Here is a 15,539-nt window from a genome sequence, read left to right as displayed (position 1 = left end):
GTGAAAAATCTAAAAATAGTTATTCTGGAACGGAAGTAGTAGCAAAGAGCACATAAACTGCCAGAAATAGCATGGATGTCATGCATGCTAGAGTACTAAACATACTGTCACTGAAACAAGTACATGAAAGATTATATATGTGAATGTATATCTAAGTCATCTGTGTGCATAAATAAATTATTCATGAATAAGTTATCAATTGATTTTTTTCTCACATTGTTTTGTACAAGGATCTGAGCGGGACAATGAAAATTATTATCCACTCTTGCTTATTCCTCTGGTCATAAAAAATTTGATTCACCAAAAGTGAGAATAAGCAAAGAATGTTGTAAATACCCACCATTGATGGTTGAAGATATGTTATTATAGATGGGGATTCATACACCTCCCGTTGATGGAGCGGTGACCGGCGATGGTGGGAAAAATAGATAGGAGCAGGTCGATGCCAACATCCCAGAAGCTATGCTATTTTCAACTCTTTCTAATGGAGCGGAGGATTAAGGTTTTTAGAATGGAATGGACAAATAAAAATATAAAATTAGCTATGGGCATTAGGTACAACAATAGCTAAGAAGCTTGGAATGTTCAGTCAAAGAAGTGAAAGCAAATACTTAGGCAGAAGCAGAGACTGCCGAATGCCGATTCTACAGCTACTGCTATCTTACAAGAAACCATGGCTCCACATCGTCCCTTCCGCCGATTCTATACAGTGCACCGTCCACTTACAGTTGTGTGTGTGCAGGTTGCACTGAAAACAAACTGCCAACCATTTTTTCTTCTTCTTCTTGAAAAGATGGATGCCAACCACTTCATTTCCAAAATGCAGCTCCAAGATTCCTCCAACCCGTACTCAAAATGTACAACCACCACCCAAGGAACTCACTCTTCATCACAGTGTTAACACAGACGATCAGACCGCGCGTCATCTGTCAGTTAGCAGGCGCGTGCCAAGAAGCTCCGAGGAGAATATAATCAGCGCTAGCTAGCCCTGCGCGGCGATCCTGACGTTGAGCCGCCGGAGCCAGACCGAGTGCAGGACCATGTGGAACGCGTCGTACCGCCGCGGCGCGCCGCCGTGCACCATGAAGTGCCGCCGCACCGCCCGCACCCGCCGCTGCATCCGGATGTACTGCCGCGGCGACACGGCGGCGAGCACCTCCCGGAGCCGCGGGATGTCGGCGGCGCGGAGCCGCACGGCGAACGCGCCCCAGTTGAGCACGTCCGCGAACGGCAGCGCGTACTCGCCGTCGTCCACCACCACCGGCACGCACTCCAGGTAGATGGCCTCCGCCAGCCGCGGCGACGCCACCTCGTACCCGCCGGGGCACAGGCAGAAGCGGCTCCGCCGCATCATCTCCGTGTACGACACGCCGCGGGGCAGGTACTCGCTCACCTGCACGTCGGGCTCCCCCTTCCCCTTCCAGTGCGCCAGCAGCGCCGGCCGGACGGGCCCGTGGTTGCCGCCGGCGAAGAAGGCCAGGATCGGGCGGCGCGACGCCGACGGCCCGCCCACCTGCCGGTCCACGACGTCGCTGCGGAGGTTGATCTCCGGCAGGGACACGTCCTTGGCCGGGTTGAAGCCCTCCGACGTGTTGGCGTTGCACAGCACCCGGATGGAGTTGCCGAAGAGGTGATCGTTCGCCGACGACACGTACGGCCCCTGAAACAAAATTACAAATTCACAGAGTTCAGCTGAAAATGCAGAACTCTGAAAATTCCCCAAACGACAACTCACTAGTCAATGATCTACAATTTACATAACAGAAATCATATATAGCAAAGTTACCCAGTCATGGCAGGAGAGCATGAAGTGGTCGGCGCCGAGGCTGCGGTTCCAGTACGGGTACTTGGTGGAGAGCACGCTGATGTAGTCGGAGACGGTGCGCTTGAGCGGGCCCATGTCATGAGAGTTGGGCTCGTAGATCATTTTCACCATCTTGACGACGCTGAAGGGGAGGAAGAAGGCGTGGGCGAGGTCCGGGTCCCTGGTCCGCAGCCGGCTCTCCATCTCCATGGAGTAGATGAACCTGCCCTCCGTCGAGTATATGCTGCGGCACGGCCCGTCGTGGAACACCGGCGGCTCGCCTTCCTCGTACACGTACACCTTGAACAGCTTCTCCATTTCCAGGTAGCTCCTGCGTTGCAGAAAAGAATGTTCAGAAAATTCAGAACCAGTGTTCAGAAAGAAAATTCATAATCACTGGCACTGCATGAACAATCAGGTATTTATTCTGTAATAACTACAATTAAGTTTCACCTGGAGAACTATGTACCTGTGAAACGCATAGGCATTCCTGTAGATTGGCCCCATCGGCACATAATCTTTGTCAGCCAACGGAGGCCTCTTGTCTTTGTTCTTGATAGCTTCCATTATCGCCGACCGAGCTTTCGCCAGACCCAGTTCTAGTCGCTCCAATTTGGCAACCCTTTTCCTCTGCACTTGTGGCGTGACTTGGAGGGCCACATCATCTGAATTCTCCTGCAACGCAAAATCGGAGTAAGCAACTCATTAGTCATTACTCATACTGTTAACATGCTCCGTTCAAGACGCCGTGAAAATGAAAAGGTCAGCATGACCATTTTGGAAACAGATCGTGAATCTCGACTGAATTGCCGTCCCTGCCTAAATCCTGACTCCTGAGGAGAGCTTGCAGTTGCAGAGGCTGCATGACGATGCTCCAAATCAGACTTGGGCACAAGTGGTGGACAGACTGTTTACTACAATTGTGGCAAACTGCAACTTCAGATGCAGCGCATTTGCAGCTAGCACCTGTCACAACTTTTGGCAGAAACATCTAAAGCTAAGGCCATGTTTAGTTCCCGCGCAAAAAAATTTTGCGTTGGAATTTTATTAATTTGAAGTACTAAATGAAGTTTATTTATAAATTTTTTTGCATAGATGGATTGTAAATCGCGAGACGAATCTAATGATGCTAATTAATCCATGATTAATCAATAATTAGCTGATTTTTACTGTAGCATCACTGTTGCAAATCATGGATTAAGTATGCTCATTAGATTCGTATCGCAATTTACAACCCATCTATACAAAAAGTTTTATAAATAAACTTCATTTAATACTCCATGCATGTGTCGAAATATTTATTGTGACGGTTTTTTTTGCGTTTACGGGGTTTATGGTATGTGAACTAAACAGGGCCTAACTTCCTTTCTCAGGAACTGACGACAGAAGACAGTCGCAAATTCAGAAACCTTTTACGCAATTAGACCAGGTTGTTGGAAGCTGCCCATCCTAATTCACGAGCAGTTTCAATTGCACAAGCAACACATTGTACAAATTTAGCTGCGCAGTGTTGCCATTCTCCAATTAATTGAGAGATTCAAGCAGGTCTACATATTCTCCTGCCGTCCCTCGACGATTCTGAAAGTTTTGGGTTGGGATCAGCCAGGACTCCGTAAACAAACAAGCCAATTCATCGAAAGGACGGAGCTGCCTTTCCTTCCACCTTAATGGTCGCTGGAAAGCCAAGAACACCTAGCCTCCTCCGAGAAGAAGAAAAAAAGATGAATTTTGTTTATAGGACACGGAGGAAAGCCACGTGTCAGTGTCCAGGATGAGGTGTTTTTTTTATTGGGTAAATTCCCCTGCAGGATTTGATCTCCAATGTAATTATTTAATTTCCTCAGTGGCGCATCATCTCCGCCGTTCCATCGAAGATGAACGGCGTCACACAACACCGATAGTTATACCATCATTGAATTGTTGTCAGGAAATCTACTGTTGAATTCGGCGGTGATCGAAGTGAACTAAAAGTTGACAAGGAGTAAGATGATGATGCTCTGTCCAAAAGGTCCCATGATGAGAGTACTACTAGTACTACTGTGCCGTAAATATCCACGTGTACAAATGTCAGCGAATTTTGGCGTTCTTGTTAGGCCAGCAACAATAAATTTTTTTTACAAGTTCAGTTCTGAACTTCTGATTCAGTGATTCATGGGCTTCCTGAACAGAGATTTTGTAGTCCTAGCTATTGCTCCATTTGCATTTTTTTATTGCACAATTTAATCAACTAAACACACTACTAATAGGTGCTAGTATCCAGCAAAAGCATGACATGTCCCAATTCTGAACCTGAATCAAAATGGAAATTCATTCCCCCCTCAAAAAAAAAAAAAACAGTGCACTTCAAGAATGAATCCAACGAACTAACCAGAATTCGTTAAAATAAACGGAAGAAAAATAAATGACACCATCAACTGGTAGCCAAGCTGGTAGCTGGGACTGCATATATACCGTCGCTGGAGCCGGAGCCAGTGCGGCCGGTGTCGGTTCCGGTTCCGGTGCGGCGACCGGCGGCGTGATGGAGAGCTGAGGCGGCGCGCCATGGCCGGAGCTGGGGCTGATCAAGGACAGCAGGAGGTCGTCACCACCAACCTGCAACTCCTCGTGCACCTCCTTGCCGGAGCTGTTCCTGCGGCCGCCGTCGCGGCCGCCGTCGGAGAAGGAGCTGGAGGTGACCAGGAGGTGCTCAGCGTCACCGCCACCTCCGCTCGGCTGCAAGGAGGAGAAAGAGGCGATGGAGGAAGACGAAGACGAAGACGACGACAAGAACCAGCTGGAAGCTTGCGTCCTGGGGTCCAAGGCAGCCAGCGCCAAGAAGGTCACCGCCACAAGGCACGCCGCCACGGCGTAGGCGGCGGCGACCGCCCTGCCGTTGCCATGGACTTGCAAGCACGGCACGCAAGGTGCCGCGGCGGAGGACGCGGAGACGGAGGCTCGCATGGCTGGTTTGGCCTCGGTGTCAAGGCAAGGACGACGATGCCGCCATCACAAGCTAGCCGCTGTCCGGAGTTTCTCGCCGTGCCTTGCGAGGTGCGGTTGCACGCGGCGGCAAGCTTAGGAGTTAGGACATGTTCATATGAGGAGGACGGTGGCGGGTGGCTACGCTCCTGTGCGGGAGGAGGGCGGCGATGCTTGCCATGGCGAGGAAGAAAAGCATGTGTGCGCGCGTCGCGTTTGCTGACGGCGACGGAGGCGGAGGAAAAGCAAGTAGTACGAGTAGTAGGTGGGGAAATACTAGAAGGGGCGTGGGACCCACGAGATCGACGAACGCAATATTTTAAGGCCTAGTTTGGTGACTTTGGTCAAATGACTAAATGAGGGGATATTGCAGTTGGGTTCCTTGGTTTCTCAGGTTTTCATTTTCGGTCCTTGGGGTAATAAGTTCCTTTTGCTTTGCTTCAATTCAGATGAATTTATACATAACTGTGTACACGTCAAGTATATACTAAAATGATAAGTTATAAAAAATAAGGGAATATGATATTAATATCGTTATATATCAGATATGGTGCATTGAGCAATGCCCATGCGTGTAGTACTTCGCTTTGTCGTCAAGGCGAGTGGTACGAGACATCGATTTGTAAAGCAGTACAAAGATCTCAATTTGTAAAGAAGCCGTACAAAGCAAGCGGAATTTGAGACCTAAATCTTGAGAAATACTGAAAAAAAATTATACAGCCAAGGAGGAAAAGACTGTATTATTCCTCTCGCAAGAAAGAAAAGGGAGAAAAGAGAAAAACTGTAAAACCCTATTAAAACTGGCGTTGGCGTTTCTTGAATCTCCTTCTGCTTTCGGGAGCAGGGAAAAATAATCTCCGCAATTCTGAACGAAACTAGGAGTTCAAAAAGAACTAAAAGAAGAAGGAATAACCGTCGCCCCTTCCATTGCGCAGCCCGACGGCGCGAATAAGCGATAAGGTCGGGGGTGCCTGCGCGAAAAACGGCGCCATCGCCATGATGCGTCAATCCTGATGCGAGATCTTGGACTCGTGCTCCCCCTCGCTACGTGCCAGGCTGCCACGCCCAGGCTTCGCCATGCACTCATGCAGCCGTGCTGCTGCTGCAGCCGGGAAAGAGAAGCGAGCCGAGCAAAGCGAAGGGGGCAGGGCGCCAGGCGAGGCGGGGCGCGGCGAGGGCACGTGGTGACCGGGGGCGCGGTGGCGTCGACACGACGCAGGCATGGGGCGCGACGCGAGAGGCCCCCGGCCGCGCCGAGCGGCGCCCCGCCCCGTCTTCCATGCACGGTCTCGGACGAGTTCGATGCGCCCACAGACGCCGGCATCTGCTTTCACGTCGCGTCCGCGAGGCGGCAGGCAACCAGCCAATTTCTTGAATGCCATCAAAATTTAGATCATCTCTTCATTGCTATTGAAATTTTACTTCAATCCTCTCAGTGCCATTTCCGTTAGATTCCAAACAGTAACCGTGAAAAAACTGTTCATAAATATTAAAATTTGATCTATACAATTTTTGTGTTCCGATTCTACCCCCATGAACCCTATCCCTAACTCCGAACCCCACCTCCCCTCCCGACCGCCGCACAGCACCCCCCCCGAGTCGTCTGCGGCTCGTCGGCCCGGCCGGCGTGCGCCGCGCGCAGCTGCCCTCAGGGCCGGGGCACCAGCCTCCGCGCCCTCCGCGGCTCGGCCGCCGTGCGCTGCGGCTGGTTGCCCTCGGGGGCGGGGCACCGGCGTCCGCGCCCGACCTGCGGCCCCGCCGCCGTTCGCGCCGCCCACCGGCCTCCGCGCCCTGCGTGCCCTGCCGCCTTTCGCGTCCCTCAGGGGCGGGCCCCGGCCTCCGCACCCGGCGTGCCCCGCCGCCGTTCGCGGGGCGGCCTGGGATCCAGCGCTCCTCCTTGCCGGCAGCCGGCGAAAGCGAGCGGTGGCGCTCGGGCTGGAGGAGGACCCGCCCGATCCGCTCCGTCCCTCGCGGACCCGCCCCGTCGCACGCGTTCTCCTCCTCCCCCGCCCACACGCCGCCGCGGGATAGGCCTCCGCCGCGGCGCGCCGGTGACGGAGCCCGTGGCGGCCGCCATCGTGGCGTAGCTGGCCCAGGCGCTGGCGCTGTGCCACCGCCGCGGGGTGGCGCACCGCAACGTCAAGCCCGACAACATCCTCATCGACGCCGCCGCCGAGGAGGACGAGGACGAGGAGGACGGCCGCGGGGCGGCGCCGCGCGCGCGCCTGGCGGACTTCGGGTCCGCGGCGTGGGTGGGCGCGGGGGGCCTGGGCCGCGCGGAGGGGCTGGTGGGGACGCCCCACTACGGGGCCCCCGAGGTGGTCGCCGGCGGCGAGTACGGCGCCAAGGCCGACGTGTGGAGCGCCGGGGTGGTGATGTACGCGCTGCTGTCCGGCGGCGAGAGCAGCGTCGTGGCTCCGACGCGTGATCTTGGCGGCGCCCGCAGCCTGCTCCCCTCCGACAGCAGCGTCGTGGGCTCCGACGCGTGATCTTGGCCTCCGGCCGCGAGCGTGGCCGCCGCCTCCGCGCCCAGCGGCCGCAGCCTGGGCCGCGCCACCGTGCCCGCAGGCCCCGCCTGCTCCTGCTGGTCGCCATGCCGCCTTTCCCCGCCGCCGGCCGGCCCTGTGGCCGGCGGGAGCCCCGCCGGTCGGCCAGATTCGCACGCAGGCAGAAGGGAACCAGGGCGGGGGAGTGGCAGGGGGCGGAGGAGGAGTGCCGCGGGTGAGGAGGAAGAGTGGCGCAGCGGTGGGGGGCGCCCAGGGGCAATAACGTCTTTTTTCACCTAATTTAACAGTCAATCTAACAGCTGACTCACGGAATGACACTGAGGGGATTGGAGTAAAATTTCAGTGGCAATGAAGGGATGGTCTAAATTTTAATGGCATTTAAGAAATTATCTTAAATTTTGATGGCATTGAGGGAATTAACTCCAAGGCAACAAGGGGGAGAGGCGGACAAGGCTACACGCGGCGGCGCGCCGAGTGCTGCCGTGGCGCCGCGACGGGGAAGCCGACGACCGTTCCCGTCTCTGCCCCGTACGCGTCCTCTCTCCGCATGAGAACGTCGCGACGCCCGCGCGCGCTTGTTTTTGCTCCGCTCGTTCTATCGACTGGACTGCGAAGGTGCCCGTTACTGCATAGCGATTCCTGCGTAGCCGACTCCAAACTTCCATTTTAGGCTCCAGCTCCGGTTGCGCCTCCTCAAAAACAGCTTCGACTCTAAATTCTCTAGTAGAGCAGTTTCTTTAATGAAGCTGAAGCTATTTGAAAAATATTTAGAGCTTGTTTAGTTCGCGAATTTTTTTGGAGTTTTGTACTGTAGCTCTTTTGTTGTTATTTAACAACTAATATCCAATTATAGACTAACTAAACTTAAAAGATTCATCTCTTCATTTACAGTTAAACTGTGTAATGAGTTATTTTTTGCAACTGCATTTAATGCTCCATGCATATGTCCGAAGATTCGATGTGATGGGTACTGTAGAAATTTTTTTGGAAACTAAATATGGCCTTAGCAAAATAGCTTCCTCAGTTGCTTAAATGTAACTAGATCAAATATTCATAATACCTTTATTTTTACTATTTTTATTTTTCTTTCTATTTTTTTCCTTCTTATATATCTTTTTTTTAATGATGATGATTATGATCTAGCAAAGATTTTCTTAGATTATCAGCCTGCACATCCTGTGTTTATATATACTCAAAGTAAAAAACACAGAGGAGTTTGAAAGATAGAAATTGTAAAGCCAACCCACGTTTATGAGTCGGGAGTCCTTTTTTGTTCTTTAAGTCATTTCAGGACGTACATTAGTTTGCGCATTAGTAAGCAAAACGTGCTCGATCTGCGACCGACAAAAATGTACAGGCTGCTACCAAATTCTCGATGCACATGCACGTAGATCTCGACTGCAATCCCCATGAAGGTAAAAACAATTAGTATAGAATGTGATGAAAGATTGTCCAGAGCACATGGACACCGCGTATTCTTCCCTCTTCCCGGCTCCCAAACACAGGCCGCGTGTTTAGTTCTTTTTCAAAAAAAATTTGCAAAAAAATCTTACCAATTTGAAGTACTAAATGAAGTCTATTTACAAAACTTTTTGCACAGATAGATTGTAAATCGCGAGACGAATCTAATGATACTAATTAATCCATGATTAATTAATAATTAGCGGAATGTTACTGTAGCATCACTGCTGCAAAATTATGAATTAAGTATGCTCATTAGATTCGTCTCGCGATTTACAGCCCCCCATGCAAAAAGTTTTGTAAATAGACTTCATTTAGTACTTCAAATTAACAAGATTCTTTCGCAAAATTTTGTATTTTTGTGTTTACGGGATGAGAACTAAACATGGCCTATAATCCCAATTCCCAACACACACGTAAAACTAGAGGTGGTAAAGAGTCAAGATTTTGATCTAAAAAATCTAAGAACCGAGCCTTAAAAAGACCGAGCTCTAATCTTATATAATTTTAAAATAAATAATTTAAAAATTTTATTAGACTATGAAAAGACCACTAGAACCATAGCCTATTACCACCCCTACATACAACTCACGCTAATTAATCAACCACTTTTTTTTTCTCTCACCGTCACATGCAATTCTAACCGTATTCCTCACGTCTTCTCGAAGAACACATTTCATTTTTCATTCCCGATTTTTTAAACATTCTCGAATTTTCACAAGCAAATTAAATACGTAGTATACACAGAGACCAACTGCTGTGATTATTTATTTCATTTCTGACAACTGGGGCCCGCGATCCTGCACCGCGCCTTGCCCCTGTCGCCGGCCTTCGTCCCGGCCCACCCGCGCAGCTTCCGGAGCAGCCTCGGCCGCCCGATGCTCCACCCGCCACCGTCCCCGCCGCCGCCGCTGCGCCCGCCCGCCGCCGCGAACCCCAAGCACGACGACGCCTGCGGCTCCACCTCCACGCTGCGGCGCGGGCGGCCCGCCGACCCGGACGACGACGACGACGACACGGACCCGGCCTTGCACAGCTCCACCTCGTTGCTCGGCGCCGCCGCGGCCACCATCGTCTCCCCTTTCTTCCCCTCCTCCTCCTCCGGCGGCGGGCGCCCGCCCTTGCGGCCGTCGTGGTCGTAGGCGCCGCCACCGACTACGGCACCGGCGTCCTCGTCGCCGTCGTAGGCGGTGCTGCCGCCGTCGTCGTCGATGAGCATGAGGTCGTGCTGCAGCCACGCCGTGATCCAGCCCAAGTAGATCATCTCCTCCATGCCGGCGGCCCACCGGTCCCGGAGCGCCTCCAGCCCGTCCACCAGGTCCCGCCCGCTCGACAGGTTCCGCAAGCTTCTCTCCACGACCACCTCCACGTTCTGCAAAGTAAATTAATTCGATCATCGTTTAATCCCAGCGTTTATAAGTCAGAATTCATCAGCGATCAAATCAGACATGGAAAGATGAAGCGAGAACAAGATGATCATTGGTGAATTATTACCTCATTGTTTGCTGCTGCCTTTTGCTCCTGCAGCTGCAGCGTCAGCTGCTTCATCTCCTCCATGCACTGCTCGAACTCCTCGCACCTTCTGGCCATCTGGGACTGCTTGGTATCAAGAGCCAGGATTTGCTCACAAAAAGCATCCGAATCCTGCTTGCTTCTCTTGGCGATCTTCTTGAACTTGCTCTGCAGCATGTCGAGCTTGCCTTTCATGGCCGCAAACTCTTCGGCCGCCGCCCGGATGTCCGCAGCGGCTGCTTCGAGCCGCTGGTTCTGGGACTCCAGCAGCTCCAGCTTCATGCCCAGGCACATGATCTGCATCTTCTGGTACGCCGACTCCTGCTCCTTCATGTCGCAGTACTCGTGGAATTGTGCCTCAATGCTGCAGGCTCTGTCTTCGAGGGCCGACACCATGATCTTCAGGCTGGCAATCTCGTCGGCCGCCATCCTCTGATCATCCTGGAGCTGCTTGCTGGCTGTAGCTTCTGAAGAACTTTGAGTGGCCTCTACCACCATGACTTCTTCGGCATTCGAAGCCTGCCTTGCAAGTTCACTGATCATAAGCCTACCTGCAGTGCTGCAGGCACTCTCTGTTCGGGCCAACCTTCGCGATGCCCGACGAGTTGACTCCATTTCTTCCTCTTCCTCTTCCTTGCAGATTGAACCGGATGATTGGTCCAATTGGAATGAACTCTCAGATGAGTCTGTGTAACTACTGTGCCTATTTGCCCTGTTTGTTTTCAGGTCACAGATAAAAGCACCAGCCAGGGGAAAAGCTAAGGGAAAGACTATCTTCAGAAGGAGATTCGTGATGCCCTCTGCCCTCTTACTTTCCATTGAAAAGATTTCATCATTCCTTCAGTCTCAGTTGAATAACCTTTTAAGTACTATATGTATGCCAACCCAAAGTTGTTCCTACATTGCTTTGCCTTCAGGGCTAAACTATGCCAAGTTTGTTCAGGTATTTAACCATCCATGGATTTTGCGTTACCAGCTACCTTTGGTCAAGAACACACAGACTTCTTTTTTGAACAAATAAATGCATATGTTGAGGTTCTTCCATACCATCTTATCTTGTTTTTCACATAAATATACCTCTGAGATAAAGACTAACAGCTAGAGTTTTAAACAACATGGAACTCATCTTTATCTTTCAGAGCAAGATTAGTATTGTTCCATTTCTTGATTAAGAGAAGAAAGCATAAACTTTGCATGCAGAAGATGCAAAGGCTTCCCTCTTCTTCTTCTTCTTCTTTTTTTTTTAAAAAAATTGCCAAGGATCATCTACTGCTGGCAGCATGGAACCTTCTCTACCAGTCAAGGCTTCCCTCCTTGTGGTTATGGCTGATTATAGAATAGAATTAGTAATAAAACTAGTGAAAAGGGACATGCTTATACAGAAAGCAGACCAACTCACCACAGATAAGCCAGGTTTGCGTGATGGGTAAAATCCACCTTTTTGCTTGCGTGTCCTAGATGAAGACAGCCCATTTAGGTCCTTACCTTTCGGCCTTTGCTTTACACATCTAGTTGCCTATTCTTGTTTCTGTATTTGCACAAATGCATACTATGTACCTTCTTAACTCAAAACACAAAACTGCCACTTGAAGCCCAAATCATCAATCACATAGCTATCGAGCTACGAACCTTTTATACTTTTCTTTCCACCTAAATATTTACGGCAAGGGTTTTTCTAAGCAGTACAGGCAATATAGAAATTGGAATAGCTGATTTATTTTCAGCACCTATAAGAGGAAAACGAATTCTATATTTCAATGGAGTTCAAAATCTTACACGAGTGCACTATCAATGCAATACCACCAGTATATCTTTGTAAACTAGCCTTTTTTCGAAGCAGCACTCTACTTTCCACACAAATATGTACCATTCTCTTTACAATGCTATGCACAGTTATCCTTCGACGATCTTCACAGGAGTCCTGAAGAAAAGGAAACTTATATTATAGTGACAGTTGGAGAAAAAAAAATGAACGTCAGTTACAAGTGGTCAACCACACTTACCCAAATGCACTCTGCTTGATTGATAGTAACTCAACATCCAGCTGTTGAAAAGAGAGTGTAAAAACAAAATAGATGGAGATAAGGCAAAACTGAACCAGGGCATACACAAAAAAAGGACATATTTTGTAAATTACGTGGGAACAAATGACAGTTTACCTCAATGGTTGCATTTGGAGGAATTTCTTGGACACCTTTCTTTCCATACGCCAGTTCAGGAGGAACGATGATCAACCTCTGACAATTCCATCATTATGTTTTCCAATGCTATTAAAGATTCTCATATATGTTTGTTGAAAACAATAAAGTAAAGGAAGTAGATCTACATTTGCTATGCATCTTTTCTTTTGTTTGAAACACAAGTGGATATTCAATATTCTATTTTTATGTGCCACAAGTAACTTGCACAATTATCTTTGTTTAACAGATTATAGGAATATCATTGACATTGTCTTTGATAATGTATATGAAGGGAGAACTTAGTTATCCTCATTCTGGTTTATAAACTGATCGAGCCAGTGACAATATACTACTCCCTCAGTCCCCAATTATTACTTATTAGTCGTTTTGGCTTTTCTAGGTGCAGAGTTTTTGCTATACATCTAGATATATATTATGTCTAGGTGTGTAGCAAAATCTATGTATCTAGAAAAGCCAAAACGATTAATAATTTGGGACGGAGGGAGTAGTAGTTTATAGAATCAGTGGCACTGTACTAGTTGTCTATATATTCAATGCATTTATTTATTTGAAAAGATAGATCATAGATGGAAACCAAATTAAAACTTGGCATTAACTTACCTGGCCACCAACTTTCATACCCTCAACCCCAAGATCCAGTCCTTTTAAAACATTGCCTCTCTCAGAATTGCCAACATCAAATCCATATGGCTGCACATAACTTTAAGGCTTGTAAAATGCAGTATATATAAAATAATCACAGCCGAGACCATCAATTATGATCATTCCATAAATATCAAAATCAGAAAACTAATCAGGATTTGTTGTATACCGAAAATACCAACAACATCAACTCATGCAAATGAAGAAGCACTGAAATAATCATAATAATCATATAAACATAAGTACAAATATATTGAACAAGGAACTTCACCAATACCAGAATTTCATAATATGTCAGGAAAATTTAGCTCACTATAACGGCTGACATGTATAATTGAAAACACATTTGAATGTGAGAATGACATGTAGCAATTATATGGAGAAAGAGGCAGAAGAATAGAAGATGTCCTAGCATTACCGTTCCACCTCCAACACCGAGACCCTGCCTGCTTGTCATGAACGTGATGCCCTTCCACTTGGCCACATAATGTACCTACACTAAAATAAGCATCGATCATCATACGAAACAAAATATGGATCTGTAATAAATATGCAGCTGGTAAACATCCATATATGTCGTATGTGAGTAGTTCATGATTCATTATTGTTATGTACTTATGTGTGACAACATTGGTATATATACAACCATTCAAAGTTCAACTGGAACCCTCTTAGTTTAGCGCACACTTTTCAGCAATCTTTTCATTATAGCATGCTAACTTATTTCAAGCAAGACATTAATTGAATAACGTGATTTATCAAAACATGAGCAAATTACAAAACAGCAAGAGACTGTCTGGTAAGCATGCTTCAAACAAGAGCACCTATCACATCTGAAAGAAATAACTTCTAGATATGAAATTTAGCCTTCAAGTCGGTAAACAAATGAGCACAATTCAGACTTTCCAGTCCCAGGACTCAGGAGAGCTCAGGCTTAGGTATCCTTTCCTTGGGATTATTCTGTTCAGTGTCAGCTATGATTTGCATACTGCAGTGGAAGTGCATATGCCACTGATTCGTCCATTACGGTTAGCTCATGCTACACTAGGTCCAAGATGCACGAATCGGTACTTAGTTACGTACCGCGACACGGGATCCTTTAACAGCTTGAGCCCCACTTCCTACCTTGATGTCATAGTACCTGGTCAGAAGTTTGGCAAGTTAGTCCATCCTCAAACAATGGAAAAGCATGCTTAAGCATTCAGTCAAACAAAATCAGAACAATGTCTGAACTTTGAATAAAGAATTTCACATGTGAAATGGCCTATTTTGAAGAATTCATTTTTCTAAAAAAAATCAGCGATCTTCATCATCAGTGGAATGCCACACCAGGAAGGAAATTGAGCCCAGTGTTCAGTCTAATTCTAGTTTCCACGCACCAAGCAACAAGACAAAAAATCAGTAAGCACTAGCACTATTTTATGCCCATGTGGAGATGATGATACGTGACACAGCACAAAACAGAAACAAATCCTTAATCCACCCAACCATCAGACCGACATGTCTTCTTCTTGCTTAAGACAGCGGAGTTTTACCCTTAAACTCTAAAAAAATCAGACTGGCATGAAGTAGAATTGGAGCAAGTGCATACTTGAGGCCATTTGGCAGGGTTGTGAACTCGCTCTCCGGAATCTTGGACGCCCTGAGCTGCCGATTCAATCAACCAAACACACGAAAACAAGGCACAGACATCTCAACCCAACTTCACAAGATCAACCAAATCCTGACACCATCTTTGAGAAATGCTGTAGCAGAGTACAAGGTCGCCAGGTCCTTACCGCCCTCCGGCTGGTGGACACCGCGCCGGCTTCCCCTCCGGCCACGCCAACTCCCACCACTGCGCCAAGGAACACCAAGAAACGATCAGAACGCGCACCCCGGCGAACCGTCGAGCAGAACAGAGCAGACAGCAGAACAATCAAGAACCTGCGGCGGCGGCGAGGAGGGAGGCGAACCACCGCCGGGTGGCCCCGGGGGACTCGCCCGGGGAGCAGCTGCAGCGGCATGCGAAGGCCGGCCGCCGCGCCGCCCTCCTGGCCGGGAGTGGAGGGGCGCGGCGCGGGGAGAGGGAGGTGGAAGGCACGACGGAGAGCTCCATTGCTCGGGGTAAGGCGGCGGCGGCGGACTCTGAAATTTTGTTATTTCCCGACTGTGCTCCTGTGGATTTGGTGTTCGTGGCCTCTGAATTTCCATCCTAGAATTATCAGTTTCGGGGTGTCGCTCCCACCGGCAGAAATCTGAATCTTCAATTTCAGCCACACTGGAGCTGTGCAGGAGGCGATGTACAGGTACAGACGGGTTTCTTGATTTTTTTTTTCTTTCTAAAAAATAAATGTGCTCGTGCACAATCACATGGTGTTTAAAATTAAATATCTTTCTCCAATTTCAGGATTTACTCGCTCCTTTTCAAAATATAGGTGGTTTTGGTAAATCTAGATGCATAACTTTTGCTCC

General features: G+C 48.8%; 2 protein-coding genes across 4 annotated transcripts; both read right to left on the bottom strand.

The window, feature by feature from the left end:
- Nucleotides 1-796: 796 nt before the first annotated feature.
- Nucleotides 797-4,981, bottom strand: LOC120664732 (probable glycosyltransferase At5g03795). The gene is made up of 4 exons (XM_039944049.1): nucleotides 4,256-4,981; nucleotides 2,274-2,479; nucleotides 1,787-2,135; nucleotides 797-1,660 (listed from the first exon to the last, which is right to left on the bottom strand). Exons 1-4 carry the CDS (start codon nucleotides 4,742-4,744, stop codon nucleotides 983-985), a joined length of 1,722 nt encoding a protein of 573 aa, XP_039799983.1. The 5' UTR covers nucleotides 4,745-4,981; the 3' UTR covers nucleotides 797-982.
- A 4,337-nt stretch (nucleotides 4,982-9,318) lies between these two features.
- Nucleotides 9,319-15,285, bottom strand: LOC120664716 (peptidyl-prolyl cis-trans isomerase FKBP16-4, chloroplastic-like). 3 transcript variants are annotated; one of them, XM_039944031.1, is made up of 10 exons: nucleotides 15,012-15,264; nucleotides 14,677-14,922; nucleotides 14,169-14,226; nucleotides 13,504-13,578; nucleotides 13,044-13,133; nucleotides 12,402-12,479; nucleotides 12,246-12,286; nucleotides 11,642-12,163; nucleotides 10,225-11,568; nucleotides 9,319-10,102 (listed from the first exon to the last, which is right to left on the bottom strand). In XM_039944031.1, exons 9-10 carry the CDS (start codon nucleotides 11,059-11,061, stop codon nucleotides 9,503-9,505), a joined length of 1,437 nt encoding a protein of 478 aa, XP_039799965.1. In that variant the 5' UTR covers nucleotides 11,062-11,568; nucleotides 11,642-12,163; nucleotides 12,246-12,286; nucleotides 12,402-12,479; nucleotides 13,044-13,133; nucleotides 13,504-13,578; nucleotides 14,169-14,226; nucleotides 14,677-14,922; nucleotides 15,012-15,264; the 3' UTR covers nucleotides 9,319-9,502. The 3 variants fall into 3 exon arrangements, with proteins under 3 accessions (XP_039799965.1, XP_039799956.1, XP_039799970.1); XM_039944022.1 differs by having other exon boundaries at nucleotides 10,225-12,163; nucleotides 15,012-15,265; XM_039944036.1 differs by lacking the exons at nucleotides 9,319-10,102; nucleotides 10,225-11,568 and having other exon boundaries at nucleotides 11,844-12,163; nucleotides 14,677-14,732; nucleotides 14,864-14,922; nucleotides 15,012-15,285.
- Nucleotides 15,286-15,539: the final 254 nt, after the last annotated feature.

This window comes from Panicum virgatum, chromosome 2K (genome assembly GCF_016808335.1).
Source record: "Panicum virgatum strain AP13 chromosome 2K, P.virgatum_v5, whole genome shotgun sequence".
NCBI lineage: Eukaryota > Viridiplantae > Streptophyta > Magnoliopsida > Poales > Poaceae > Panicum > Panicum virgatum.
This window is presented reverse-complemented; position numbering and strand designations above follow the sequence as displayed.

Excerpts from the sequence above, each read along its gene's own strand:
- LOC120664732 (XM_039944049.1), bottom strand. The coding sequence starts at position 4,744 with ATGCGAGCCTCCGTCTCCGCGTCCTCCGCCGCGGCACCTTGCGTGCCG. Across the intron at positions 2,136-2,273 it reads AATGCCTATGCGTTTCACAG|GAGCTACCTGGAAATGGAGA; the intron begins GTACATAGTTCT and ends TCTGCAACGCAG. Across the intron at positions 1,661-1,786 it reads TGCTCTCCTGCCATGACTGG|GGGCCGTACGTGTCGTCGGC; the intron begins GTAACTTTGCTA and ends ATTTTGTTTCAG.
- LOC120664716 (XM_039944022.1), bottom strand. The coding sequence starts at position 11,061 with ATGGAAAGTAAGAGGGCAGAGGGCATCACGAATCTCCTTCTGAAGATA. Across the intron at positions 10,103-10,224 it reads AGGCAGCAGCAAACAATGAG|AACGTGGAGGTGGTCGTGGA; the intron begins GTAATAATTCAC and ends TTTACTTTGCAG.